The 27239-nt window shown below is 40.5% G+C and overlaps 1 protein-coding gene across 5 annotated transcripts in view; it reads left to right on the top strand.

The window, feature by feature from the left end:
- ATP7B (ATPase copper transporting beta) overlaps positions 1-26418 on the top strand; it is a 48052-nt gene extending 21634 nt beyond the window's left edge. For 4 of the 5 annotated variants that reach the window (XM_069011390.1, XM_069011369.1, XM_069011361.1 and 1 more), the window contains exons 4-21: positions 678-841; positions 1667-1828; positions 3271-3347; positions 3713-3887; positions 4458-4691; positions 4879-4970; positions 5090-5217; positions 6258-6412; positions 6622-6756; positions 7621-7815; positions 9277-9459; positions 10983-11163; positions 12227-12373; positions 13468-13610; positions 14841-15044; positions 15155-15272; positions 16039-16141; positions 18032-26418. In XM_069011390.1, the coding sequence (XP_068867491.1) occupies positions 678-841; positions 1667-1828; positions 3271-3347; positions 3713-3887; positions 4458-4691; positions 4879-4970; positions 5090-5217; positions 6258-6412; positions 6622-6756; positions 7621-7815; positions 9277-9459; positions 10983-11163; positions 12227-12373; positions 13468-13610; positions 14841-15044; positions 15155-15272; positions 16039-16141; positions 18032-18296 (2861 nt within the window). In that variant the 3' untranslated portion in view covers positions 18297-26418. Of the gene's footprint in view, positions 1-677; positions 842-1666; positions 1829-3270; positions 3348-3712; positions 3888-4457; positions 4692-4878; positions 4971-5089; positions 5218-6257; positions 6413-6621; positions 6757-7620; positions 7816-9276; positions 9460-10982; positions 11164-12226; positions 12374-13467; positions 13611-14195; positions 14258-14840; positions 15045-15154; positions 15273-16038; positions 16142-18031 lie in introns of those variants that run through there. The other variant, XR_011150006.1, reaches the window with a different exon arrangement.
- Positions 26419-27239: the final 821 nt, after the last annotated feature.

The following is a 27239-nucleotide window of genomic DNA, read 5'->3' as shown; positions in this document are numbered from 1 at the left end:
AGTCTTCAGGCTGGGGCTGCCTTTCCTCTGGCCATGTAGAAGATTAACAGATGAGCCTTAGCAATGTCTGGTTTCATTTGTATCAGCATGCCTTTGGGAGGTTTTGCTTTTGATTTCTGTGTCCCCACTCTCCCAGTGGTGGTCTCACTGCCTTGATTTAAAAATTAAAAAATGCATTAGGTCTTCAAAACAATTTTATTTTTTTGTCTTGTGATTTTTATGTTTTGCTTTTCAATTCTAAATGTAGATTTCTGTGGGTTTTTTTATTTATTAAAATATAAGGACGGGTGGAGAACAGGAAAATAAAAAGGTCTAGCATTGTGCTGTGTGGCTCGTTCCAAACGACAAGAGTCTAGGGTAGATCTTGCAGCTATGGGTGTAAAGATTGCTTCCAAACATCCTTTTTGTTTCATTACATCATAGCAAAACTCACCTCCTTCCATGTGTAAATCTTGCAATTCCTCTCATTGCTAAAGGAAAACTCAGTGTGGCTGTGTCTCTGTACAAACTTTGCTGTTGTGACTAGGGAACAACACTAGAAGGAGGCAGAGAGAAATCAGTAGGCTTATAATACCTCTAAGTCGTTACAGTCCTTAGTGAGAGTCACTTGTAATATTTTATTTTTGTTTCCCTCAAGGGAGCTACATTATCTAATATTTTTGTTATTGCCACTGCAGGAATTGTTTCAGTGTTGGTAGCACTGATGGCAGGTAAAGCAGAGATAAAATACAAGCCAGAACTCATACAGCCTCTTGAAATAGCACAGCTGATCCAGAATCTGGGTTTTGAAGCTACTGTCATGGAAGATAATGCAGAAACAGAAGGGCAGGTGGAGCTTCTTGTAAGTCATGTGTATTTGAAATTATATGTTGGTTTTGGAAAAGTCAGGTCTGGAAGACTCATTTTCTTGCAAATACCTTTGCTTGAGCAGTTGTAGCTTCAGCAGCTCAGTTCTGGCTGGTGATGCTGTTTTTTTCATAATTGCTGAAATGACAGAATCAACTTGTCTTAAAAGAACCTATCTGTTGGGGTCCCTCCCCAAAAGCACTGAAATAAAAAGTGATAGTTCTATGTACAGATTAGACTCTTCTTAGAAAGCAGAAATGAAACAGAAAGGTTTTTTTCTCTTAAGGCACTTGAGTACAGACTGGGTAACTGAGAATGTGTCAACAAATATGTACTGCTAATGTTAAGGGCTTTGTGTAGAGGTCTAGGAACTTTGGGTAAAATCAGTAAAATTAGTAAATTGTTTATATGAAGGATGGATTCCTCAAATACTAATTTTTATTCTCTGACAAATACTTACTGCAAGGCAGATAACAACAGTCTGCTGCTCTGTTAATAGATCACAAAGTGGGAACATGCCTTGTTGAAGCCACAGGAAAATTTACATAAGTGAGATGAAGTTACACATGCAGAGTTTGGCTTTGGCAATGTTGATGTAGGTGTTGATGGAACTCTATTAGTTAGACTTTTACAGTTAATAGCATGTGTGAGTGTTGCCATACAAATACATAGCTGTGACTAGATCTGCTGTCTGCACAGTTTTATAATAAAAGTGGATAGTTATGTAAAACCTTTAGACTGAGGCCTTGTCTCAAGTACACCTACAAATATTGGGTGAATGTGGGGGATTGCTAATGACTCAAAACTGTGTTTTATTTAGATTACAGGGATGACTTGTGCTTCTTGTGTTCACAATATTGAATCCAAACTCATGAGAACAAATGGCATATTCTCTGCCTCAGTTGCACTTGCGACTAGCAAAGCTCACATCCAGTTTGATCCTGAAATTATTGGCCCTCGAGATATTATAAAAGTAATCAAGGTAGGCTTTGGAAATTTTTTATGTATGGACAATTACCTGGTGAAATTTAGAAGGAAATAAAGCAGCTGATATTTAAGAGGTTTCACTGATTTTGTAGATGCCATAGTTATTGCCATGTTTTTACACTCTTGTGGTGAGGCTGCTGTGCTCCGCAGGAATGCATAGGCTCCCCAGCTGTTACTCTAAAAATACACATACTAAAAACTACAAAAAGAACCTTTTTTCATCTGTATCTGGCAAAAGTGTCCTATATTAATTTTTTTGCAATTCTGTATGTAGAATGACAGTCATTTCAGTGAAGTGTTGATAATTCAGAAAAAAATTATTCTTTCTCTTGATAGTGAAAAAGGCTGTAAAAGAAGTTTTGCCACCGCTCATGCCACAAGTATTACATATCTCTGTAAACACTTGCATCTGTTCCCACATCTTTTCAAATCAAAACAGCTTGTGATACAGCCTGATACTAAATGAAAAAAATCCTGGCTTACCAGTAATCACGCAGATCATATATTCCACTGTTATCATGGCCCAGATGTGGACAAAACTTCTTTCTTTTTTTGTTCCACCAGAAGGGAAGAGATCATACTGTATGAGGTGCACACAGTGAGTAGTCAGGAGGACAGCAGAGACTGTTTGCCTGCCGTGCTGTAGAGTATTTACTCAGAAAAGATCTCCTAGACCACAGAACTGATGCAGAAGCAGTTATTAGCATGTTAACTAGTAGACTGTTCAGGCTGGTAGAGTAGTTCTCTAAAGCATATTTTGCCACAGAAGCATTTCATGATGCAGGTATTGTTCTTGCAAGTGTGCTTTGGGTTTTTGGGGTGTTTGGGCGGGAGGCATGGTTCTACTGCAGTAACTCACCCGAGTGTCAGCCAAAGCTGGCTTTTTGCCTGTATTTGTTTCTGGGATGCTTTCCCCTCCAGTTTGTTGTTCTATGGGTTTAAACTGATTTTAGACACTTTAATTTTCGATTTCAGGTGTATCTATTAAACTGATGAAGTGTTAGGGACTGGCTCACAAGGTTGCCCAGTGGCTTGTGCATTTTTACTTCCTTTGTGGTATGTCCCATCTCTCCTAATTATTCCAGTGGAGGTGAAAGGGCATATATTTCCCTTTAGGAGGAGTACAGCAGAATTCCACCTGTCAGTGGAAGCTTCCTTTGCCTAAGAACTTGGACACTTACTGCATCTATACACTGTTCATGTATAGGTACCAGAAGTCCTTTGCAGTCTGAATTTTGAGTACTGACTGAAATATCCACTCATTTTGGCAGGATCTATAATAAATAAATAAATAAATAAGGGGTTGGAATTTATTAAATATGGAACAGTGTCCTTTTCTAACATATCTTCTTAAAGTAGTGTCATTTAAGTGTGTTATAAGTAATATGGTTAGCTTCATCAAAACAAACTTATCTTTCCTTCTGTTTCAATAAAAAGGAAATTGGCTTTCATGCTTCTGTGGCTAAAAGAGCTCCAAATGCACATAACCTGGATCATAAAAAGGAAATACAGCAGTGAGTATTTCTTTTCTCCCTCACTAATGAACATGTCCAGATCATATCTTGTAACTCTACTCCCCCCAGTGCCCCTCCCAGTTAATTAGATTATTCTTGTGTAAAGCATGTTTAATTTTACTGTTCATCATTTGGTTCAAGTACTTTTATTACTTTCATTAGTTTTAGTTTTTAACTGCCAGAAGTCTATGTAATTGAATACATAGAAGACACTGAAGCTGTTGCAAAATACTGGATCTTTGAAAATATCCCAAAGCTGTGTGTTAGTACAGTGCTAATAACCCCAGCCCTGAGCTAGCAGCACAGTTGGGCCTGAGTGCTGTGGGGTGTAGAAAACCCATGGATTTACAGTTTTTCCTTTTCAGGTGGAGGAAATCTTTCTTGTACAGCCTAGTGTTTGGTATTCCTGTTGTAGTCATAATGATTTATATGCAAATACCCAATGGTGGGGACCGCGGGTCTAAGGTGCTGGAACGGAATCTCATTCCTGGATTATCTATTTTGAATCTTCTCTTCTTTATCCTCTGCACTTTTGTTCAGGTATGTCTATACTACTTCCTAGGGGTTTCCTTTCTATCCATCTCCCATTTATGTAATCTGATGTGATAAAGACAGGCTAATGGAAAGATTTAGTGGATTAGGCTTGCCCTCTTGTCTGTACCACCTATGCAGAATAAAGTGGCACTTTTCTGCAAGTTATCCATTGTGTATTTACTCATTGCTCTTACTTCTGCCAAAGTTGCATCAGATACTATCCAAGTGGAGAAGGTAATATTAAAATAAAGAGATACCTGATTGTCTGCAAACTAATTGGGTAGCTGTAGGTAAATCCTTTCATTTTCTATGCCTTGTTTCCTTTGCATTGCTGAAGAAAAGGATGATATTTTCTGGTTTTGAGAACAAGGAAGTGCAAATTAGAGGATGTCAATGGAGTCAGTCTCCTAGTAGACCTGAAGTTATATCAGTATCAAATTTGTGTGGATCAGCAATGCCTTCCCTTATGTACTAAATGGTTTTAGTTCTGCTATGGGCACTGTTATGTACTCTGCAATCACTGCTGTGGTTACTGTTGTGATCTTAATACGAGTCTGTCCATGCTTACACCAACAGTTCCTGGGTGGATGGTATTTTTACGTACAAGCTTACAAGTCACTGAGGCACAAGACGACCAATATGGATGTGCTCATTGTACTGGCCACGACGATTGCTTATCTGTATTCCTGTGTGATCCTGATAGTAGCAATCATTGAAAAGGCAGAGAAAAGCCCTGTCACTTTCTTTGACACTCCTCCAATGTTGTTTGTGTTCATTGCACTTGGCAGATGGCTGGAACACATAGCCAAGGTAACTCATCTCCACACAAATATTGTGTATTTATGATAGGAGTAGAATAAACTGTTCAGAGGAATTTTGAGTCAGCTGTTTCTGATGTAGTCTGTAATATGAAAGGTTGTTTAGAATTCATTGTGTTAAGTACATGTCAGGATTTATGTATCTCAATGTATCTTAAACATTAATCTCTGGTTTTTAGGGTAAGACCTCAGAAGCTCTTGCTAAACTTATGTCTCTTCAAGCCACAGAAGCCACTGTGGTGACTCTTGGACCTGACCACTCCATTGTCAGGTATATATTTATGAATCAAAATCCCTTCAGCCTGCCTGAGTCACAGACTAGGCTTGATCCAGTTAACATGAAAGCTGATGGCATAAGTAACCTGCCTGTTCTACTTATGTCTTTTGCAGGGAGGAGCAAGTACCTGTTGAACTGGTTCAAAGGGGTGATGTTATAAAAGTTGCTCCTGGTGGAAAGTTCCCAGTGGATGGAAAGGTCATTGAAGGCAGTTCTATGGCAGATGAATCTCTCATTACTGGTAACTTCCCTTATCTTACACAAAGAAGTGAAATCTTCTGGAACTGTTACAATAAAAGACAGTAGACCCAACCCAAACACTGCTGTCTGAATAGCCTCCCACCTTAATGGATGCTGTGGCTTGCCTTTGTGAGCTTGAGTTCAAATCCTGTATCTGCACACACCCTAAAACTGAACGTTTTCCTCTCAGTTTGGCCACTGATTGTCATTATTCCAGTGATCTGGTTGGAGTCTCCCCTGGAATGTATTTGTAGAGATGGTACCTCCTCAGAAATAAATTCTAAAGGATGATGTAGAAATATTGATGAGAAGTTTGGGTTTGTATGACAAGGCAATGGGCAAGGAGTGGGAAAGAAAGCCTCAAAATTTGATGTTTATTAGGGGTCATGGGACTTTTTATATCTTCTGAAATTTTCATTTCATTTTGTAAATATAATAAGGATTCGATGCCTTGTGCAATTCTTAAAAATAAAGGATATTAAAAAATTACATTGGCATTGGATTACTTGTTCTAGTTATGTTCTTATTTTACTTGGGAAGAGGGACACCCTTAGATTCAGAGATCCAATTGTTATCACTACCACTAAAAATAGAGAAAACAAAGATGTTCTAGAGCTAGTATTCTTGGAGAGGTAGTATGGGAGCAGGAGCTTTTCCACAGAAAAAACTTTCTGGTCTTTGAAAACTGAGGGTCATGGAGATAAAGACAGATTTCTCAAATTCCTACTGCTATGCAAATTGTTAATGGAGAAATTCCTAGAAGTTCCTTTTCCAACCAGTTTGCTCCTGGCCCTTTTGAGGGATGGTGTACCAAAAAGCTAAGACCAAGGAAACAGCATTTGCTTTGAAATTAAACATAAGAAAAGGTTTGTAAAAGTATGACACTACTTATCCATGTCTTCACCAGACAGAGATACACAGTATGTGATTTCTGGTCATTATTGCTTAGCGTACTGATTTTGCTAACATAAAATGAGCTGTGTGCTAATGGACTGTGCTGTTGGGGGTATTGGCTCATTTATTACTACCTTTTCTTTCCAGGGGAACCTATGCCAGTCATTAAAAAGCCTGGGAGCACAGTGATTGCTGGTTCTATAAATGCACATGGCTCACTTCTTGTTAATGCAACTCATGTTGGTAGTGATACCACTCTGGCACAGATTGTGAAATTGGTGGAAGAAGCTCAAATGTCAAAGGTAAAAGCAATAAAGAAGAAAACCTTATTCAGAGATTTGGATTGAATAATAAAAAGATTTTATGTTTTGATACTTGCACACTTCAGCAAACAGTGTTTTTCCAGACTTCAAAAAAGAATCAGATAAAGGCTATTGTGTATTTTCATAAACTCTGCATATTTATGTGTTTCGACCATGAACATGCAAATAACTGTTTTTCTTTTTTATAGGCACCCATCCAGCAACTGGCAGATAAATTTAGTGGATACTTTGTTCCATTTATCATCATCATCTCAACTGTGACATTGATAGTATGGACTACAATTGGTTTTGTAAATTTTGATATTATTAAAAAATATTTTCCTGTAAGTAGTTTTATTATTATAATTGGATTTTTGTATTAGGATGTCTTCCAATGTAATTAACATACTTTCTCCAGATAAGGTTTGATGTTATAATGACCCTGGGAGGAGCTCAGTTGGTTAGATTGTGGTCCTAATAACGCCAAGGTTGTGGGTTCAATCCTTGTGTGGGCCATTTACTTAAGAGTTGGACTTGATAATCCTTGGGGGTCCCTTCCAACTCAGAAAATTCTCTAAATCCTTCTGTAAAACATGGTGTTTTCTACACAGAGCAGATAATGATGCTATTTAAAATCTCTCTGCAGATACAAATACATACTTGCATTCACCCCATAGTTCTGCATGGGGTTCTTACAAATGGAAATTATCAACAGCCTTTCTGGACTAAACATGATCCACAGCTGCACTGCAAGGAGCTGAGCCATTCCTGTCATGTCTGAAATTTTTGTGGGCATTCCTGTTTCTGATGGCAGATAGTGGTTTTGGCTTGAGAAACAAGCTGAGCTTCTGTTGTCTTTAGGATGTGTATTTGCTATGCTCAGCAACGGGGGGTGGGTCTGGGTACCTGGAAACAACATTCTTCTTTGCTAAGCTTTAAGGGAAATTCCAACAAGTTGTGTTTACATCTGGGAGCCTCAGAGCAGAGACAAGCATTATGCTTGAGAAGCAAAAAATCCAGAAAATACTGACATAAACAATTCATAACATTGACCTTTCTTTAGCATTACAGTAACAATAATAGATTGATTTCCTGTACTGGAGTTTTCCAGAAATGACTGATTGATTGTACACCTATGTTATCTGCTGTCAGCAATCTTAACATATCTTTCTTTATATTTTTTCCCCTTTTCTTCCCTCTTCTTGCAGAATCAGAGCAAAAACATTTCAAAAGCTGAAATAATACTGAGGTTTGCATTTCAAACCTCGATCACTGTGCTGAGCATTGCATGCCCTTGCTCTTTAGGCCTGGCTACCCCCACAGCTGTAATGGTGGGCACAGGAGTGGCTGCACAGAATGGTATTCTCATCAAAGGTGGAAAACCCCTGGAAATGGCACATCAGGTGAATAGTTCATTCTGTACTTTTGTAGCTTACCCAGCTATTGCTACATGAAATATAATTGCCCAGGAAATCCTGCAGGTCCAAAGGAAGACTGGAAACTTTTTTTTTTAATTGATTGCTGCCTGTTAAGGTAAAGAAGACAAATCTGACCTTCTTTCTTCAAAGTAGTCACAGCAAAGTGTTGAGAGCCAACAGATCCTACAAGCTCATGACTGTGAGGTTCCTAATCCTCTGCAAGGCCTCAGAGGTTTCTGACTTTTGCACTTTCTTCATCTCTTCTGCAAAAGAGCCCAATAATTCGGTGGGGTTTTTTCTTTCCTCAGAGAGCTGTTGTGAAATGCATACTGTCTATGATCAGTAGTTTAAAATGTAGAATGTAAGAAAAAAAATGATTTGAAGTTGTTTTAGTGTATAGACAAGAAAGATAGAAGGGAGGCAGAAAAAACCTTCATAGACACAAAAATTATGAAAAGAGAAGGAAGAGGTTGAAGGAGAAGGAGGTTTGACATGTCCACAGCCGCTGAAAAGAATATGAATCGAAACCATGCTATATTAGACATATGCAGAACATTTTAAGGGAGGAGGATGGTAACAGCAGGTTAATCAGACTGATAATTCTTATTCTTACTGGACCGGTAGTTTAAGGCTCCGTGAAAAAAACCAAACCAAAAAGACTGCTAACTAATGCTAGGAGTTTTTACCTTTTGGATCCATGCAAGGCTATGGTCAGGGCTTCAAAAATTAGGTGACCTGTTGGATTCTGCAAGGTTGATGTGTTGGAATAGCTGGATATGGAAGAAGTGCCTACTTTGATAAGTTTTTTGGGTTTTGTGTTTTTTCTCTGCTGTGTTTATTTTCAGGATTAGAATTGACTTTATCTTTGGTTTCCATTATATGTGGGGCTGTGTTTTTTGGTTCATTTCTGATTCCTCAAGACCCATTGGCCTGGCTGACAAGTGATGGCTGAGTTTGGGGACTAGCATGACATCAGTTTTGCTTAGGTTTTTGTTTCTTGAACTTTTTGCACTCTTTGCATCTTCTCTATCACGAAACCACTTCCTCAGTCATCTTTCCTCAGTGTTATTTTTAATTGTTTAGAACTGCAGTCATAAAAGCCCTCTTTGCATCACATACCTAGTGGTAAAAGTGACTAAGGTGCCCATTAAATGAATCCTGTGTGTGAATGCATGTACTGTCCTTTGTGTATGCATCTCAGTCCTACATTACACTGAGATCCTGATATGGGCACAGAATGATCTTGTAGCTTTATTAGAAGTGAATAAGAAAGTATAAGGAGACCTACTATACAGGTAGTTCAATGTATATACAGGAATCCCTGCTTCTGTAGGTTTATTCTGTCTTTGTGTGGATAAAAGTCTTGACTGTATTTGTGTGCCATAAACATACAAGCATCCCTATGCTTGCAGGGCTTAGGCAGCAACTCTGGTTTATTTCTTGCAGATCAAGACTGTGATGTTTGATAAAACTGGGACCATCACCTGTGGAGTTCCTAAAGTCATGAGGGTGCTTTTGATGGGAGACACAGCCGTGCTCCCCCTGAAGAAGGTACTGGCAGTTGTTGGTACAGCAGAAGCCAGCAGCGAGCATCCTTTAGGAATGGCTGTCACTAAATACTGCAAAGAGGTACTCAGCCTTCTTATTTCATCCAAGGCCTGAAGCCATCTGTGAAAATGCAGCAATGTTGTATAAAATCATCAGGCCCCAGAGGAAAAGGCCTGCCTAAACAGTAACAGGCAGGAAAGCTGGGAGATTGCATGGTTGTGCATCTTGGTCTGGACATTACCAGAAGGTGTATTACCAGAAGTGTTTTTTTCTGCTAACACTGGAAGCAAGATCTTACTAAATTTATCTTGATCTAATGAGAAAATAAGGAATATATGCAGGAAGAATACTTAAAATGACATAATGAAGCAAATGTGTGTAGTGACATTTCATATGTTACCTGACTGTAGTCACTTGCTTATTTGAATAAATTAGGCAAAAGGCTTTAAAGCTTGAATATTAAACTGTGATATTTGTGAGTTTCACAAATGAATGAATACATTACTCAAGTCTTTGCAAATTTCACATATCCTCAGAGGTCATTTATATATTTCATGTGTTCCTCAAGCTTCAGGAAGAAGGAAAACACAAGTCATAGTGAAAATAGGAAGCCTGTGTAAATAAGCAATTTATGTCTGCTAAGGAAAGTCATTAATTGGTTCAGGGAAATAATAATTTTAAAAAAATGTCAAACTTACTAGATCTTTCAGTGATAAAATTTAGAAATAAAAACATAAATTTAGAAGGAAAAAGAGAATATAAGCAATGAACCAGTTGCCTTTCTTGTATTTTACATTTTCTATTTAAATTTGTTTTAGTACCCTGACACTTCTGTAGTCATCCCATGCAGCAGTTATTACTGGATCATGGGCTTCTATGAATTGTAATGCTATACTGTTGTCTGATGTTGTTACCACCTGCCTTATCATCCCTGTGTTTTAAGGTCACTGAAAGGTACATATAGTTCTAACTTCCAGAGACAACCCAGAATAACTTGTTTATAAATTAATATTTTCTCCATTCTTTTTGTAACTCATAGGATCCTGATAATGCCTTTTCTCATTTTGAAGGTACTCACTGCCTTCTCTCCCTAACTCAACAGAAAAACCCAGTTTCCCTAACATCCAGACAGATCCCTCCAGGAATTAGATACAGTTTTTCACTGTACTTTTACATATATATAAAAGGTCTGATTCACCACAGCCAATTGTCTGTGAGGTCAACTAAAGTTGCATCTTTTAGAAGCTGCATGGCTTAATGTTATAATATTTCTCTTTAATTCCTAGTCTTGGCCGAGGTCATGAATCCCCAGTCTAATTGTTTCATCCTTGAACTACCAGAAAAAGCTGTTCCTTATGGTTTGCTGGTGCTAGGGCTGAGACCTGGCCGTGATCTGTTTGGCTTCCCTTTTCTAGAAGTCTTAACCACAGCACACCCAGAGCATTCTTATTTTTAGTTCTGTGCTACTGATACTCCAGGCTAGTTTTCAGTTGGTCAGTCATTATCAAGAGGAGGAATGAGGTCTCTTTTTGGCAGGAGTTATCTAATATTTGTGCCCCATGTGGGCAGGACAGACTGATGATGGCCTCTGGTTACATTTGCAGGAGCTTGGCACTGAGAGCCTGGGATACTGCACTGACTTCCAGGCAGTCCCAGGCTGTGGTATCAGCTGCAAGGTCGGAGGAGTTGAGGCCATCCTTGGCAGTAAGCTGGATGCTAACATCAGTGGGGATAGCAGTGCTCCTCTGGGAGATAACGCAGTGATCACGCTCTTGGAATCACAAGGTGAGTCTGCCCCTGCTGCCCCTGTTCCAGCTGCAATGTGAGAGAGAATGAATCAACAGCACCAACCACTTGCCAAACTGTGTACAAGAAAAGGTGGATTTGGGACAGAAGGAAGCAAAGAACAGGAGGGACAAAAATGTGCCCTAACAAAAATTAAAGCTCTCTCTGCAACTCTTGATCTCTCTGCAATTCAGAAACTTAAATGAGAATTAGGTACGGTGTTGGGTACTTGAAAATTCCATACCATACATAGACAATAAGGCATACCCAGAAATACTCCTTTTGGACAGAGGAATGGTCCAGCAGATAGCAAAGTTTGCCGTTTAGCATTATCTCCCCATTTAGAGCAGTTACCTTTAACATATATTATCTTACTGCAGCTTTTTATATCCTACCCTTTAGTTCCATATTAACTTGGACCTTTTGTTTCCTGTTCATATTTTTGATTAGGTCAATAGGTTTGTTTCAGACTCTCTGGAAGTCACTTTGCTATTTTGTAGTGTAGGAGAGAAAGAAAAGGTATTTAAAGCCTTCCTTAAGAAGCTCATCAGTTCTCTTCAGAAGGCTGTGCTGCTCTTGACCTTTTTGGGAAAGCTATTAGAAGAATTAAATGGAATAAGAACTTCAATCATCAGAACTGTGCCATTTGTGAACGGTGTTAATGTAGTATTTTCTCACCTGCTCATATGGTTCTTGTGAAGTTGGATTGAATTCATAATGAGGGGCGTTGTTTGTTAGAACAACACTACTTTTTTCTTGTCAGAAATGGCCTTTATATTTGAAAGTCATTAGTTGTGAGAACAAAGCAAGATGACATTTACTAAATGTGCATGCTGCACTTATTCAGAGAAACAATGCCAACTGGCAAAGGCAAACACAGGCAAACACTTCCATTAAGTCCATGACGCAGTTCTGTGTGTAAACAGGCACAGATCTTGAAAGAGAAAAGTTTTTTGAGGCTGCCTTCAGGCCGGTGCCTACGCCTAATTTGTCTTCCTCAAACATCTCTGCTTGTGTACACTGCTTTTGAGATGCTAATTTTTCTTTTTGTCTGTGCACAAAGGTCCATCAGCTTCTCAGAAATACTCGGTGTTGATTGGAAATCGTGAGTGGATGCGACGCAATGGCTTGAGTATTAGAAATTATGTAAATGATGCAATGACAAACCATGAAATGAAAGGACAGACTGCCATACTAGTGGCTATAGATGGTAACTGCTCTTCCTTAGAGTGTCTTAATAAATATGAGTAAATCCTGCTGTGGAATGGATGAAAACAATCTGGAGCAGTTGATCACTGGCTTAGTGTCAAGAAACCACTAATCTTTTAGTGCAGAACTGCTTTTGAACTGTGAAGTATTAAGGTGTTCTTAAAAGAAGCCTGTACCACAGAACAGTGTTTGTAAGATTTTGTTGTGTAGTTTTTAATTTAAGAATTAATTTTTGAACCCCCTGCTCTCTAGGATCATTGTTCAAAAAAGCAGTGCCAATACAGTGCCATGTTCAATCCTTAATTTACACCAGTTAAGGATCATGGACCAGCCTATTGCATCACTGGTTTCAAAACTTGCAATGAATAAACATGGTGAATCATCAGATCAGTCAAGTATAATAGATTAGACTAAATGAGTTTTGCCAGTGGGGTTCTGTTCTGTGCTATGCAGAAAAAGATCCCGGACAATACCTTGATATGAGAAATTATTGCACTGGTGATAGATTGCCTGTGTACCTGTGATCTCCAAATGAGACCTATGATTCATATATGGAACAAACATTCTTGGTGCTCCTAGAGAGCAATTTTGAAAGGCATTTGCTTGTGAAGGAAGTGTGGATGCACCTTTGAGTCAATGTACTGGAAGGCAGATGCAAGACTTCTCAATTAAAGTAATTAATTCTAGTAGAGATCCAACCCTGAAAGACTAGGGAACATAAAACCGGACTCTATATGCTTCCTCTTGGAGGAGTGGCTTCAATATCTGACTTGGGCACAAAAACTAACACTTTCTCTGCCCCACTATCACATTTGTCCATACCATAAAACATAGGAGTCAGGCATGTCTAAAAGCTACTCTCCTCTTCTGCTCTTCTTCCTGATCCCTAAATATCAAAGGTGTTTATTGTTTGATCAGAAGCAGGCAAATGATGAAGAGACTGTAAGTGAGAAAACTGCAGACATGAGTGTCAATATTGCCCAGAATGTGTTATTTCACAAGCTGCTACAGTGTGATGGAGGGGGAGCCCTGTTCTCTTGCTGCCACTTTGCCTCCCACAGCTCTCTCTGACAGAGGATGTTTTTATTTGTGCAGGTACGTTGTGTGGAATGATCGCAATAGCAGACACTGTCAAGCAGGAGGCGGCCCTTGCTGTGCACACACTGCAAAGCATGGGAATAGACGTGGTGCTGATAACAGGAGACAACAGGAAAACTGCAAAAGCCATTGCTACTCAGGTGTCTGCTTCTCTGTGTTTCAAAAAGCTGCATGATGAGGTTCTAAAAGTCTGGCTTGCCCCAGTGAATTTGAAGCAGGAACTTCAGTTTCCCTGGATACATTAAAAGAAGACTTAACTTTTCTTGAACTGGACTGAAAATCAGGTCAAGTCCTAGGGCACAGTAGAGGCCAGTGGCTGCATTAAGATTCCACTGAAGACATGCAGTCCATACTTCTCCAGAGTAATAGCTTCTTGCAGTAATTTTGGTTGATGTTCTGAACTGTACTGTTCCCTTTGCTGAAAGGCAGACCTGTTTGGTTAGTGATGAAGGAAAGTTTCTTGAAGGTCCAGGTCGGTCACAGTTAGGGAAGTGTGGATTTGTCGTATCTTAAAGGGCAACATAACAATATGAATTATTGTAAAGAAGCATGGCAGTCTAAAGGAGGCTGGGTTTATATGAGATTTCCCTGATCTCAAACTATAAATGAAAAGTCAAATTGTCACTCTACCTTGCTATGTTTCCACTTTCTCAATCTTCCTTTCCCTCTTTCCCTTTGCATTGGTCTACTTCTAATCTCACCGTGTGCCACTTTGCTTTCCTCAGGTATCGCACCACACAGCTGACTCAGCCAGCACTGTGGTATGCACATTCTTCTGTGCTGTGAGGTCTGTTTTGCTTCTCCATGTGATTCTTTAATCCTCCTCCTGTTGGGTTTCACACTTTTCCTTTTGTGTTCAGTTATGATAAAGTGCTTTCCCACCCAACTTTCTTTGTCAAGGGAATAAAGTCTTTCAGAAACAAGCTTGAATTTATGGTTCCAGAAACTAAGATGAATGTTTTAAACAAGCTTAGTCTGTGTCGTCCTACATTTTCATTGAATTTTTGGAGCATACTTACTTTCCAATGGAAAGAAATGGACAGCAGTTCTAAAAACATTATAAAATGTTACTTTTTAAAGGGTTAAAAGAGAGCTTCTATCTTACATGGTGAAAAGCTGCTTCTGCCTGGTAAGGCAGCCAAACAAAGGGCATTATTCCAGCACTGTTTAATACACTCATCTATTTTTAAACTACAACACTAGATCTGTTGGTAGCAACTCCACATTAGTTGAGATGTGGATAGGTGGAGGCATTTAGCCAGCCATCTGCTTTATTTTTATAATCTCCCTGAGACTTGCACATACTTGTTGTCTCTGTGTTTCCCCTGCTGTAACTGCTTGATCATACAGGTGTCTTTCTTTGTATGTAGGTTGGGATCAAAAAAGTCTTTGCGGAGGTGCTTCCTTCTCACAAGGTTGCAAAGGTCCAGGAACTCCAAAATGGAAAGAAGAAGGTTGCGATGGTTGGTGATGGAGTCAACGATTCCCCTGCACTAGCCAGGGCTGATGTTGGAATTGCAATTGGAACGGGCACCGATGTTGCCATTGAAGCTGCAGATGTTGTTCTTATCCGAGTGAGCATTACAGTTTTGCCCTGTCCTCTTTTATCACTGACACTCTTCTTTTTGATTTAGTATTCTGAAGACTGCATGTGGAAAACTTTCAGTGTTCTTCTGTCTTGCAGAATGATTTACTGGATGTAGTTGCCAGTATTCACTTATCGAAGAGAACAGTTCGAAGGATACGGATAAATCTGATTCTTGCCTTAATTTATAATATGCTTGGAATACCCATAGCAGCAGGTATGTGACTGCCAGAGCTCAGCTTGTCAAAGACAGCAGCACAGCTGATCTCTGTGGTGCCTCTTGTAGGATTGATTCCCTGCTCAAGGAACTGAGGAGAGGTTCCTAGATTATTTAAAACTTCGCAGAAGGCAAAAGAAATACTTTCTTTTTCATATTTTTTATCTTTTTGCTTGCCTCTTGGGAATAAATACTTCTAGATGAAATGAAAACCATGCTCTTACTTCAAATAGCAGTACTTGGGGATTAGTTTCTGTATATTCAAACCCATCTCTAATCAGGTGTACCATCCCACTTTTGGGTGTTCCCTCTTTTATTTACCCTGAATGGCACATCTTCTCTCCTACTGCTTGTATTCCCTGTGCCTCTGTCAGACATCTTTTCATGCTCCAAATTCCTACTTAAAACTTACTTAAAGTATTCCTTGTTTTGTTTATGAGTAACTTCTCCCTCCTTTTCCCATACAATTGCCTTGTCTTTCTGTTGCCTTTGCTATATTTCATATGTGCAGAATATCTGGAAGGGACAAATAGTCTTACCCTGTGGCTGCAGTCTTGTAGCTGTATTGGTGCAAAGGTCATCCCTGGCAATGGAAGGGACATGTTTAGTAGTAAGTGAGTAAATACATATATTGATCTAGTTGTGTTTATGGAGGTCTCAGCAAGTTGTGTTGTAGAACTGCTGATCTGTTCTATGATATGCAGGAATGGAAATGCCCGTGCTGGGATGAGCAGCTCTGGCTCATGTCCATAATTTGTTTTGCTAGGTGTGTTCATGCCTGTTGGCCTCGTGCTTCAGCCTTGGATGGGATCAGCTGCAATGGCAGCTTCTTCTGTGTCTGTCCTGCTGTCTTCCCTGCAGCTGAAATGGCAAGTTGTCTTGTGTTTATCAGCTGGGGAACTGTGGCAGTACTGAGGCTGGGACTCAAGTGAGACACTACTTTGGGTTTCTACATCTAAAAGTACCTGAAAGTCCATTAGCTTGGGGTTGTTCTGTCTAATCCTTGGCTCCAAAAGAGACAACTGTCACTATGATGAACTTACCTGGACTAAGACAGTATGGAGTATCCTTTAATTAGCAGCTAAAAGTGTGACTGCATGTCACCTGGGCCCATGTGGTGGAGATCTAGTTCAATACCAAGTAAAGTAATGATCAGGATGTTTTGCGTGAATATCAAATGAACAATTAGTTTGAAAGATAATTCTTCATAATGTAACAGTAGATTTTAAAAGAAATATTTGTACCTGTTTGGTTTTTATTTTTGTCTATTTAAATTAGCCAGAGAGAAACAGGGAAGCGGTGTCTTTATTCTTTTGCACCTTGCTACAGATAAGGCATCTTTCTTTATTCTTTAGGAAGCAAACCAATTTCTGAACTATAACAAGATTTTTCAAGTTCTGTTCATTTTAATGCTACATTTTTTGGGTGCCCTTTTTGGCGGTTACAGTGGACCTGTTCTTAACAGCATAGAAAGCAAACACTTTTCAATAGTAAGACTTTTTATGGTGTCTGAAATTGGTCCAAACCTTCACATATTTTTACTGTAGCTGGTGTCTTCTGTATGTTACAGTACAGTACAGTGCAGTATAGTATAAACGAATATAGGAAATCTGTTACTACATCATGTTTCTAATCCTGCAAATGCTCAGTGAGACCACAATATAAAACACAAATGACATACATACATGTCTGTTTGCAGAGCCAGCCCTACCACTACAGGATTCTCATCCTAAAAGGTTTCTGTGTATAGTTATCCAAAAGATGAGAAATTTCTATAAAGGGATTCCTTAATTCTTCATTTCTTTTGACCTTGTGCTGATTGCATGAATGTCACACACCATTGTGGGTAGATATTGAGAACCCCCTAAAAAATATTTGGCTTCAGACTTATGGAAGCTGTATTACAGTAACTCTTTAGGATAATAATCTTTCTTGAAGCTTCGGATCAGGTGAATAGAACTTCAAAGAACACAATAATACATATATATGTGAAGAAGACCATGCACACTTGCCATTGCTGGGATTTGACTTAGTATACATTGAATCAGAAGTGATTTTTGGGTCACTGGGTCATTGAGTCCATTCACCTGCAGTTGTCTTCTTTGAGTCTTCTCATAATTCAGCAAACTCATAATTTTTCTTAAAGAACCTCACTTTGAGAGTCCCTCTCTTTTACTATTGAAATGTTTTTATGCCATGTGACGAGTACTCTTAGCCATTAACATTATGCCTGGAGTGCATGGAATCATAAAATCATCCAGGCTGGAAAAGACCTTTAAGATCACTGAGTCCAACCATTAACCTGGCACCACCAAGTTCACCACTAAACCATGTCCCTCCCTAAACACAACAGAAGAGTGCTCAATCAGTGGTATGTGGTCTTGAATGACTGAAAACTCAGATCAGAGACATCTTGAGCAGTGTTCTGCATTTCTCCATCATCCTCCCTGATCTTTCTGTGCTTGTCTTGGCTTGAGAGAATTAGCAGGTTCAAATTCAAGTAGTAATAAAAATTATTATTTTGTAACTGATTTTTGAGACCATCACATTCTTGACACCACACACTTTAAATTAACTGTTTGTGAGCTATTAGATAGGAAACTTAATTTAAACACATGTAATTCATCTATAAATGTATTTTTTCTATATAAACATTTTCAATACATTTAGGTTATCAGTAATTTCTGATTTGTTCTAGTGCCAGATGCTTCTACACATTGACCTCCTGTTGTTAACATCTCTTCCCTTTCTCCTCTTAGTTACAAGAAGCCAGACACAGAAAGGTATGAAGCACAAGCTCAAGGCCGCATGAAGCCACTCACTCCTTCTCAAATCAGTGTTCACATTGGAATGGACGATAGGAGGAGGGATTCTTCCAAAGCATCTCCCTGGGATCAGACTAGCCAAGTGTCCCTCTCTTCCTTGGCTTCAGACAGGCTGCCAAGACGCAATGGTTTTATTGAGGAGGAAGGGGGCAAGTGGTCATTGCTCATAAACGGAGCAGATGAAGAACAGTACATCTGAAGCACTGGACTCTTGGTACAGGGGGAGATGTTCCTCCTCACCACTGAGGGGAAGGACTGATACTTCATCAACAGCTTCAGAGTTGTAAGTGAAGTATTTCTTCAGTTCATAAGACATTTGCAGCTCAGCTCAGTGTTGGGTTGTATGGATTGTGGATTTTTTTTCAGGTCACCAGTTATTTCTAGTTACAGAAATAATCTGTGGCACTATAATGAACTGGCTTGTTTGCACACAGCATTTTGTGAAATAATGTAAAATTGTAATTTTCAGAGTTTCTGAAAAAGAATTTCTTTCTCTGTGACTCTTTGCTAGGAACCAAATGTCATACTTTTCACTCTTTCAAACTTTATTACTTCCAGACCACATGAAGCAAAAGTATTTTCAGAGCTGCCAAATATGAATTTCTGTCTAAATGAAATTAGCAATGGCATAAGGAACTCTGTGGTCAGAAGTTGAATTTTTACACAGAATCGTAACTAGACATGTCACTGTGAGAACACTTTGTATTTAGGATTCATGGCATCTCCTGGGACCAAAAGTGCTTTGTTGTTTCACCTGCTATAACTCTCTGAAAGGTCTTTTTCAAAGATTTTCACTTGCTTTGAGGTATTGCATCCTTTTGATGCGCATTTCTATTGCTCTCCTAGATTTTCTCTTTTGCTCCTTATGAGCCCTTTTCCCCTTTTTCTTGCACAGGAGGTCTTCTATGAGTTATCATTATGCTTACAGATATTCCTGTCTGGGACAAACTCCTTTAAGTTACCAGGAATCTTTACATTCCTATTGAAGGCCATAAAGGCAGAACAATTCCTGGTCCCAGTTATCCAAGATACCTTGCAGGACCCGGGGAAGCTCCTAAGAGTTGGGCAGCTGTCTGTCTCTTTCCTTTGACAGAGTGAAAAATTTATGCCAGTGTGAGCAAAGGTGGTATTTACCTTGGTATGACTGAGCAGAACTAGCACTGGTGTGACTCCAGCATAGCTGCACAGAGTGAGTTTATTGCATAGCTTAACCCCAACTTGCTGGTTGCTTAAAATGGAACTAAAAGTTTAAATTATAAAATGGCCTTAAAGGGGGCTTCTATTTGCTATCATATAAATAAATAAATGCCGGGACTTGAACTAAGAAAATTTGTAATTTAAATTTGTATTTATGTTTTGCATTGGTTTTAGTTCCCCTCTTTACTTCAGTGAGAAATCAAAGTGCTGGACGACCCTTTTTTGCTTTAACATCTTTACCAAAGCTTGCAGTAATTTCATCCCTGTGGATGTCAGATTCACCCCTTAATACTTTTTACAGTCAGGACAGTGGGAATCAACAGCTTTGGTGCACTGGATCCAGAGTGCTGTGTTGTCCAGGTGTGGGACTCTGATGTAAGCAGAGTTTTATAGTCTAATTTAGAAAGAAGAGGAAATACTGTGCTAAACAAAATGCAATAACTACTTCTTTTCATTGACTGAAATATAGAGCTGTTTCCAACACAGGTTCAAATCCTGCTTCTCCTAATGTAAAAATGAAAAACAAGTCAGAGAGGAAAAGAATTGTGCTTAAAGCATTGGACAGGTCTTCCTATTTTCTCAGCAGTGTCTTAAATTACAAATCAGTTTTAAAACTCTATGCAGGTAGAGATTGTTTTCATATCACACACACACTTTTCAAACATGCCATAGATGCATGTCCCTGTGAGAAAGAGGGTCTGAAGTTTCACTTTCTGTGTTTTCTTACCAGTTCTTACAGTAAAAATATGTTGGGGTTTTTTTTGTTTGTTTTTTTTTCTTTTTTAAATCAAACAAATAACAGTGTGTCTTTGTTTTTCTTTTTTCTTGAAGGGTTCAGAATAAAAAGAGCATAAACAGAGGTTGTTGGATTGCAGGATACATATGTATGAGGTTTTGTGACTGCTTTGTGATCTGTTTCAGGCAAGATATTTAGGAGGGAAAAAGAGACTGTGTTGTATTATGTTGAGACAGGTGAGGTTGCAGGCATGTTAAAGCGTGGAAATAGAATTCAGAATCCTCTTGGGAAATTGGACAGAACCAGCAAAGTTTGCAAACAGAGCAGAGAGGAATTAAAGGTCAGTGCAGCTGGAAAAGGTCAGCTGTTTGTCTGGCATTCATTTTGTGACCCATTCTAACAACAGAGCGATGCTGCAAAATGAAGAGAAACATAGAGGCATATAAAGACTGTATCACCCATATGACATAAAATACCTCGTTGTGCTCTGGAGAGGCATCAGCTGAAATATCAGGTCTAGTTTTATATGTCATACTTGTTAGGAAAAAACAAGCAGTTCTGAGAAGAGCAACGGGATTTAACAGAAATCTAGAAAACGTCAGAATATATGAGAATGAGAAATACAAGAAGATTGAAAGAGTTTGAGTAGGTTTACCTACAGAATACCATAAGGAAATACAGGTCTCAAGACACAAAGAGAACAATTTATTCCTCTGATCTTTTCAGTGTCTTTTATGTCCATGGTGACTAGAACAAGAACATAATAGGCTTATTGAACCAAAGAATATTTAGATTAGTCACTAGGGAGGAGCTGTGTAGCAGGAAAGATTGTGGAGCACTGGAAGAGATTGCAGAGGGGGGCTCTTCAGATGCACATGGCGATCAGGCACATATTTGGTGATAATGTGTTAGCCAGAGGTGAATACTGCCTTGGGGCAAGCAGCTGCCCTACACCAGCTCCTGAGCTCCCCAGATGGGCTTTCTCTTATTCTGTGAAAGTAATATGAACTGGAAAATTACTGGAACAGAGGACTGACCACACTATCCTGCTCTCAAGAAGTGCTGAAGAACCAGAAGAAAGATTGACTTATTTCATAATTTGAAATTAACTGGAAAATATGTTAAGGTTTGCTAATTTATATTTGCATAATGTCTTAGACTTCAAACTGCTGTGAAACTTGCATAAATCATAGAATGGTTTGGGTTGAAAGAATCCTTAGAATTCATCTAGTCCAACACCCCTGTCATGGGCAGGGACACCTTCTACTAGACTGGGTTGCTCAGAGCTCTGTCCAACCTGGCCTTGAACACTTCCAGGGATGAGGCATCCACAACTTCACTGGGCAACCTGTTCCACTGTCTCACCACCCTCATAGTAAAGAATTTCTTCCTAATATTTAATGTAAACCTACCCTGTCAGTTTAAAGCCATTTCCCCTTGTCTAATCACTCCATGCCCTTGTCAAAAGTCCCTCTCCAGCTCTCCCTGTAGGCACTGGAGGGTGCTCTAAGGTCTCCTTGGAGCCTTCTCGCCTCCAGGCTGAACAGCCCGAACTCTCTCAGCCTGTCTTCATGGGAGAGGTTCTCCAACCCTCTGAGCAGCTTTATGGCCCTCCTTCTGTCGTTGTTCCAGCAGGTCCATGTCCTTCTTATGTTGGGGACCCCAGAGCTGGATGCAGCACTACAGGTGAGGTCTCACAGAGCAGAGCAGAGGGGCAGAATCCCGTCCCTCGCCCTGCTGGCCACACTGCGTTGGATGCAGCCCAGGACACAACTGGCTTCCTGAGCTGCGAGCACACATTGCTGGGTCATGTTAAACTCCTTGTCAAGAAACACCCCCAAGGCACAAATGTCTATGAGAAAGTTAGAATAGTTATACTTAGTCAAGAAAAAGAAATGTAGGTGATAGTCCTGACACTTGTGATCATGTGCTCTTGTTAAACTTGAGCTTTCTCACAGGGGGGGTGTATGAGGTGGAGCTCAGCATTTGCATTTCTGCATAGCCTAATTATGAACTTTTCCTTGTCTACACTGGGCTGGCCTGCCTGCAGCCCCCAGCAGAGAGAGATGCTGGCCTGGGGCTGCTGCCTGTGCTGCCCCTCCAGTTAAAGAGCTGGAGGAAGGTACCTGAGAGGATGGACTGACTCGTGGACTCCCTAAGCTCTGTGCCCCAGGTGCTCAGCAGTGTGCCACACTTGTCCTCTTCCCTAGGACTGGGTATTTTGATGGATTACGCAGTGTGGAGCAACTTTTCAAATCCCAGTTTTGATCTTAGGTGTCTGCATTGTGCACGTTCTCCCAGCATGACTCAGTTGCTGCCTGTCTGACAGTAAGTGTTGATATATCTGATGATTTACAGGGGACATCCAGTCATTTTGCTCTGGGAAAAATCAATGAGTCTTTTGTTGTAACTTTTTAATTCTTTTTTAATGAGCACAGAAGACATTAATGAATCAGGTCTTTGACTTTCATGTTATTTTTAGTGCAATAGCTCAGGAGTACTGTTGCCTGGGAAGTTTTTCAACTATTTTTCTTCTCATGTTACAGTTTTGCCATAAAATTTTTTGGTGCCCTAAGTTCACAGGAAAGAAATTATTCCATTTCATTTCCTCCTCCTTTCCCCCTTTTTTCAAGCAAATAAGCTGTCTGATTTCTATCCAAGCTGATTACAACCTTTCTCTGCCTAAGTATTCGTTCAAGGATTGTATTTTATCTAAATGCACCTGTGTGTGAAGAAAAATAATGAGTAGGTGGTGAAATTTTACAATGGTGTGCAGGGATGTGAAATCAGATAACACTGAAATGTCAGATTTAATTTCCTCTACTAAGATGCCAACAGCAAGCGTGTTGGTTTTCAGTGGGAAATTGTTTGAGAGTCACAACAAAAGAAGTGGTGAAGCACAAAACATCCTGCTCACATGTGAGTCTCAGACAGACATAAGCACAGGAGGAGACCGATTAACTCCTCTCCTTGTCTCAAATTAAAAGCACCAAGGCTTTGTAGGCAAGTACAGCCCACCCACAGGCTCTCTGTGCAACGATCTGATTTTCATGATTGGTTTACCTTCATGCTTAAAAGGATGATTTCTGAAGTCTCCCTGGTGTAGCAGGTGAAGGTGAAGGGATGTGGCAGGGGTAGGTGTGTTGTTTTCCCCCCGGGGTGTTCAGCCACCCCAGGTGGAGGTGTGTCCCTGGGGCCTGTGCTGGTCAGCGCTGAGCAGTGCTGTGGTCCAGGGGCATCAGAGTGAGGTTTGGGTTGCAGGGCTATGCCACTTAGCAGCCAGCACCTCACCTCGTGGGGGACCACGAGATGTCACTGCAGGTCCAGCCCAAGCCACAGAAACCCTTTAATCTGTAAAGCATCTGAAGATCCAGTACATTCACTGCTGGTTACCAGCAAGGGGAAAAATTTAAAGGGGATAGTTTAATTCATGTCTAAAATTTTGGTCTGACAACATTATATAGCCCAGGAATAGATTTTAGGCTAGTGTGTGTTTGCCTTGAACTCTGAATTGGTACTTGGTATTATTTGATGCTTAAGTAAATCCTGAGCTGCACAGATGTGTCTGCTGAAATTGCTTTCTTCTTCCTTTGACAAGCTGAGATTCAAGAAGAAAAGCTGTGCTGAAAGAAGTCAAAGTAAGGTGCCTGCATCCTCAGGACAAACCTGCACCTTGTGGTGTGACCTTAAACTCCCCAGGGAGCTGAGGGTGCAAGACTGCTTGTTGGGTGGAGTTCTGTTTCAAGCAGACTCTTACCTTAGGGGAAGTCACAGCAACCCTGAGCTTTCCTACAGGGCACAGCATCAGACTCTGCAACATCAAGCACTGGGAGCTGAGCCACTTGTACCCCACGAGCAGGTTGCCAGCAGGTTACATTCTGACAGTGCTCATGTCCACCACACCCAGCTCACTCTGGCAGCACTGGCAAAATTTTACTCCCAAGGCAAATCAGACCTTGCTCTGTAGCCTGCCCATGTGTTCAGCAGTGCAGGGAAGGGTGTGCAGTGCCAGGCCCTGCTCTGAGAGACTCGCCTGCATCCTCGCAGAACGGGGCCTCCCTTCCAAGGGTTAATTTTATTTTAAGATACCTCTGCATTGCAGTTGCAAATCTGAGCGGCTGGGAGCAACCTGCTGAACGGGAAAGAGCTCATTAAATATGTACTGTCACTGATTTATAAGAGAGCACAGAGACAATATAATTACAGTAATTATGTCAGAATCTTGCTGGAGAGTTGCCATTTGGGTTGGGAATTTTATCCTCTCGCTATGGCAGGAGGATTTAAAAACCCGATACATCTGCCAATAATTTGTGCCACAACTAACTTACTCCGAAGCCTTTGTTTGATCGTTCTCTTTACAGATGATGGAGCTTTTTAAGTCTATCATCATCTTAGGGATGAACAAGAGGTGGGCAAGGCTTTTGGATAGCATGCTGCTTTCTTCATGTCCATAGGGGAGGCAAATTTGGGCTGTAAAAGGGACCTGGCCAACACTACTCTGGCCAAGGCCATGTTACAAGGAGAAAGTTTAAACCAGTAGCTCAACGAGAAGCTGCTGGAAGGGTGGTTTGGGTGGAAGATGCCTGTACTCATCTGCTTCTGCTGGTGCAGGTACCCACAGGTGGGACAGGTGGGCTGAGAAAGTGTGTGTGAGGTGTAAGCTCTTCTCTGGACTCACTCCAGCACCTCAATGTCTTTCTTGTGGTGAGGGGCACAAAACTGAACCCAGGATTTGAGGTGTGGCCTCACCAATGCCAAGTACAGGGGTACAATCACTGCCCTGCTCCTGCTGGCCACTCTATTGCTGATACAGGCCAGGATGCCATTGGCCTTCTTGGCCACCTGGGCACACTCTGGCTCATGTTCAGCTGCTGTACCAGGTCCTTTTCTTCTGGGCCACTTTCCAGCCTCTCTTCCCCCAGCCTGTAGCATTGCAAGGCATTGCTGTGACCCAAATGCAGGGCTGAGAGAAACTAGGACATGAAGGTTGCTTTTATAGGGAGAGGGCACCTGGATTTTTGGGCCACCAGGGCACTTTGCTGGAGGATCCCAGAGAGTGAAAAGCCTCAGTCATTTAGAGGGATGCCAGGGTCTGACCAGCAACCACCTCAGCCTACAGCTGGAGCCAGGAGAACCCTAAAACCTGCAAGTCCAAGGTAGGTTTCACATAGCACCTCTGCACCAAAAGAGATGTCAGATCAGGACTCCTTTCCCAAAGGAAACCATTAGCCAGTTATTAATGGTTACAGTAACAACTTCAGAAGCTTAAATAGAAGAGAGGAAATTGGAATTCAGCTGGAAGTTCTCCCTTCTGAACACAGTAAGCTGTAGGAAAAGGTCCTCTTGATTAAATAATGAGCAGGTTGGACAAATATAAGCAGAAAAATAGCTTGCTCTCAAGATGTCTTTAAAGTAACAAGAAAAGCAACTTTGCTTGGAGAGTTTGGTCCAGGATCTAAGGCCAGAGAGGACAGGACATGGAGGGGGAAAACAAGGCTGAGCCTAAAGCAGCCTCACTATCTTCCTCCTTTGAAAAGTGTTGAATTCTACGGAAAAGCACACCGTTGATTTGATAATGCTGTCATTGCTGTTGTTAATGTTGTTAAATAACTCCCTGTGCAGTTATTAAATGTAAGCCCTGAGATAAAGTTGCTTTACAGCAATAAAACATCAAGCCACTTAAACGAGGAAAGCTTTGGTTGCATCTTACACAAAGCTGAGCTAAGGCACAGGTGAAGTGACCTGAGCAGTGTCTGACCCCAGCAGCAACAAGGATATTTTGCATTTCAGCTGTCTCTTCATCACCATCTTGCTTTGTTCTCCTGATTGCCTGACTTGTTTGTAAAAAAACTCAAAACCCACCAATAAAATAAAAATTGAATTAAAAAAACCTAACTTCTAGCTTCATAACAACAAATGAACAAAAACATAACTCGCCAGCAGACAGGTTATTGGTCTCTGATTCAGAGATGTATGATTGCTTTCCCATCTTCTTCATCCTCCCCATTCTCATCAGCTCTTCCGTCATTTTCAGCATCTTGTATGAGTAAGTCAGGAAAGAAATCTGTTGGAAACCCCTGTAACAAGAGACCTGAAGGGGAATGAGATGAGCAGATTTAGGGTTCTGCTACGGTGAGTGTATTTGTGTATCGTTTACCCATCTGCGCTGATGACAGCACTTGCTCTGCGTGCTCTCCTTCTGCTTACCTCTTTACCAATTAAATTACATGTTCAGGAATGGCAGTGGGTGTGATGAGGATGAGAGCACCTACACCAGCATTAACACACTCCCTGTTGAATTTGCTGTGCTGTACACACACACATCCGGTGCTGTGAATGGCTGCAGTGTTTTTGCAATGCATACACTGGCTTCAGCAAAAAAGAACTTTTAATACACAAGAACCAAAAAAGCCAGAGACATAAATGGCTTTTTTTTTTTTTTTAATTTTCTTTCATCTGGTGAGTTGTTCAGACAGATGCTGGGCCACAGAGCAAGCCACTAGACTCCATGACTCTTGTCTACCACTCACCCTGCTACCCATTCCCTGGTAGCTCCATGTGATCAAGCAGTTCTCACAGCTTTGGCTTATTGCTGCTCTTGCAGGTGGTTGTAGTGTCAAACCCATTAGACCCTCTCATTTATTTATCCTGTGACCAGTCATGACAGTGCAACTTACAGCCCTGCATGCCCTTGAGTACCTACATCTCTTTTTCTACCTGGGCTTAAAAACTATTAGGCAGTCCTTCTTGCATGGGTTTCTTTCCATTTTGCCTTTCTCCCCATCCTATTTTCCACACTAAACAAGTTCAGACATTTTTCAAAAACCCATTTTTAATTTGCTTTATTAATACTTTCAGGTTCTAGTTTGGACTTTCCCACTGTATGGCAGTCTTTAATCTTAGTATTAAAATGCTAGTGCAGGATTTAAGTGATACTGCTTGCAGAAGGAATGGAAAACTCCAGTGTGAAAAGTGACTGCAAAGGGCTACTGAAAGATGTATCTGTCTGGTTTTGTGAAGAAAATGATACAGCTCCTAAACTGCTGGTAAAGCTTTTTCATTGCTTCAGGAATGGCCCAGCTCTTGTTTCCCTCTGGTTTCATTAGCATTTGGCTGAATCCCAGTTCCTTGTGAAAATAATTAATTGCAGAAAAGCTATCTTTTTTAGTGTTATTCAGCCCCAACTGTATTTACCACAAAAGCAATTAC

The sequence above is a fragment of the Aphelocoma coerulescens genome, chromosome 1 (assembly GCF_041296385.1).
Source record: "Aphelocoma coerulescens isolate FSJ_1873_10779 chromosome 1, UR_Acoe_1.0, whole genome shotgun sequence".
Classification (NCBI taxonomy): Eukaryota; Metazoa; Chordata; class Aves; order Passeriformes; family Corvidae; genus Aphelocoma; species Aphelocoma coerulescens.
The sequence above is the reverse complement of the archived record's forward strand: the minus strand, read 5'-3'. Positions and strand labels throughout refer to the sequence as shown.